Raw genomic sequence first — 2,512 nt, 5'->3', positions numbered from 1 at the left:
CAGAGCTCAGTATCGGCACCAGCAGTACAGCTGTATATTACAGAGCTCAGTGCCGGCACCAGCAGAACAGCTGTATATTACAGAGCTTAGTACCGGCACCAGCAGAACAGCTGTATATTACAGAGCTCAGTATCGGCACCAGCAGAACAGCTGTATATTACAGAACTCAGTACCGGCACCAGCAGAACAGCTGTATATTACAGAGCTCAGTATCGGCACCAGCAGAACAGCTGTATATTACAGAGCTCAGTACCGGCACCTGCAGAACAGCTGTATATTACAGAGCTCAGTACCGGCACCAGCAGAACAGCTGTATATTACAGAGCTCAGTACCGGCACCAGCAGAACAGCTGTATATTACAGAGCTCAGTACCGGCACCAGCAGAACAGCTGTATATTACAGAGATCAGTACCGGCACCGGCAGAACAGCTGTATATTACAGAGATCAGTACCAGCACCGGCAGAACAGCTGTATATTACAGAGCTCAGTACTGGCACCAGAAGAACAGCTGTGTATTACACAGCTCAGTACCGGCACCAGCAGAACAGCTGTATATTACAGAGATCAGTATTGGCACCAGCAGAACAGCTGTATATTACATAGCTCAGTACCAGCACCAGCAGTACAGCTGTATATTACAGAGCTCAGTACTGGCACCAGCAGAACAGCTGTATATTACAGAGATCAGTACTAGCACCAGCAGAACAGCTGTATATTACAGAGCTCAGTACCGGCACCAGCAGAACAGCTGTATAATACAGAGCTCAGTACCAGCAGCCCCATCGCCACTGTATGTTGTTATATTGCAACTCTAGTTCCTAACCGACAGTTCATCCCAGGGAAAAAGTGCCCCAAATCCACTTGTCAGACCGCTCCAGACTATCAGGACTGATTCATACAAAACACTTCTCACACTAGGAAAAAATTGTATCCATTGAATGCATATTGTGGTGTTAAAAGTTACTTTAATTATATATGAAAGACACTGCATTCAGGCCCTCAGAGTGACTCAAGGTATTAATAAGTATTGTCTTTCTAGTAACACTCTACCCGCTTTCACAGAATTTTTCGATTCTCTCCTGTGTGAATCCTCTGATGTCGGACAAGATCTGTCTTCTGGGAAAAACCTTTGCTGCATTTAGAACATTTATATGGTTTCTCTCCTGTGTGACTCCTCTGATGTAGGACAAGAAGTGACTTCTGGGAAAAACATTTGCTGCACTCAGAACATTTATATGGCTTCTCTCCTGTGTGACTCCTCTGATGTATAACAAGATGTGACTTATTGGAAAAACATTTGCTGCATTCAGAACATTTATATGGTTTTTCTCCTGTGTGACTCCTCTGATGTAGGACAAGATGTGACTTCTGGGAAAAATTTTTGCTGCATTCAGAACATTTATATGGCTTCTCTCCTGTGTGACTCCTCTGATGTAGGACAAGATACCACTTCTGAAGAAAACATTTGGTGCATTCAGAACATTTATATGGTTTCTCTCCTGTGTGTATCCCCTGATGTTTGACAAGCTGATATTTCTGAGAAAAACATTTGCTGCATTCAGAACAATTATATGGCTTCTCTCCTGTGTGACTCCTCTGATGTTTGACAAGCTTAACCATCTGGGAAAAACATTTGCTGCATTCAGAGCATTTATATGGTTTCTCTCCTGTGTGACTCCTCTGATGTATAACAAGATGTGACTTATTGGAAAAACATTTGCTGCATTCAGAACATTTATATGGTTTCTCTCCTGTGTGAATTCTATGATGCCGGACAAGACTTAACCTATGGGAAAAACATCTGCTGCATTCAGAACATTTATATGGCTTCTCTCCTGTGTGACTCCTCTGATGTTGGACAAGATGTGCCTTCTGGGAAAAACATTTGCTGCATTCAGAACATGTAAATGGCTTATCTCCTGTGTGATTCCTCTGATGTCTGAGAAGATGTGATTTATATGTAAAGCCTTTGTCACACTCAGAGCACACATGTGGTTTCTCTCCTGTGAGGCTCATCATGTATGAGGAGATAAACAAATTAGTTGCTGAAGGTTTCTTCTATCCAGAAAATAAAATTGCTTTTGTTCCTCCTCCTGAGGGGTAAGGAGATATGATGTATTTAGTTGGCTTGATCGGAGAACAATGTCCCTTTCCACGTCGTCTTAGTTAGAATCCTGCTCCTTATATGTCCTGTAAGAAAGTTAATATATAAAAGCATAATGGTTACCAGGATAACACTACTTTTATTATATAAGACGTATTTATACACAATAACAAGTATCAGTCACTGATTATATATTCGTGTACAGATGTGTCCACATACATCCAGCCTCCTTGTGCGTTAAACAGTCCTTCTAGTCCTGCCATGCCATAGCGGGATTGTAAGAGCCGAGCATATTTTTATTAAAATTCTTTGCAAAGCGCTAGGGGCATGATCTTGGCAGCGTGGGAGTAGAACAGGACTGGCCAACCTGTGGCTCTCCAGATGTTGTGAAACTACAAATCCCTTC

At 42.4% G+C, this 2,512-nt stretch overlaps 1 protein-coding gene across 1 annotated transcript; it reads right to left on the bottom strand.

Annotated features, from left to right (window-relative positions):
* Positions 1-485: 485 nt before the first annotated feature.
* Positions 486-2,188, bottom strand: LOC146075930 (uncharacterized). Its single transcript, XM_083185632.1, has one exon. The coding sequence runs from the start codon at positions 2,019-2,021 to the stop codon at positions 1,059-1,061; it is 963 nt and encodes a 320-aa protein (XP_083041758.1). The 5' UTR covers positions 2,022-2,188; the 3' UTR covers positions 486-1,058.
* Between the last annotated feature and the right edge of the window lie 324 nt (positions 2,189-2,512).

The sequence above is a fragment of the Crinia signifera genome, chromosome 4 (assembly GCF_055691185.1).
Source record: "Crinia signifera chromosome 4, ASM5569118v1, whole genome shotgun sequence".
Lineage (NCBI taxonomy): Eukaryota > Metazoa > Chordata > Amphibia > Anura > Myobatrachidae > Crinia > Crinia signifera.
The sequence above is the reverse complement of the archived record's forward strand: the minus strand, read 5'-3'. Positions and strand labels throughout refer to the sequence as shown.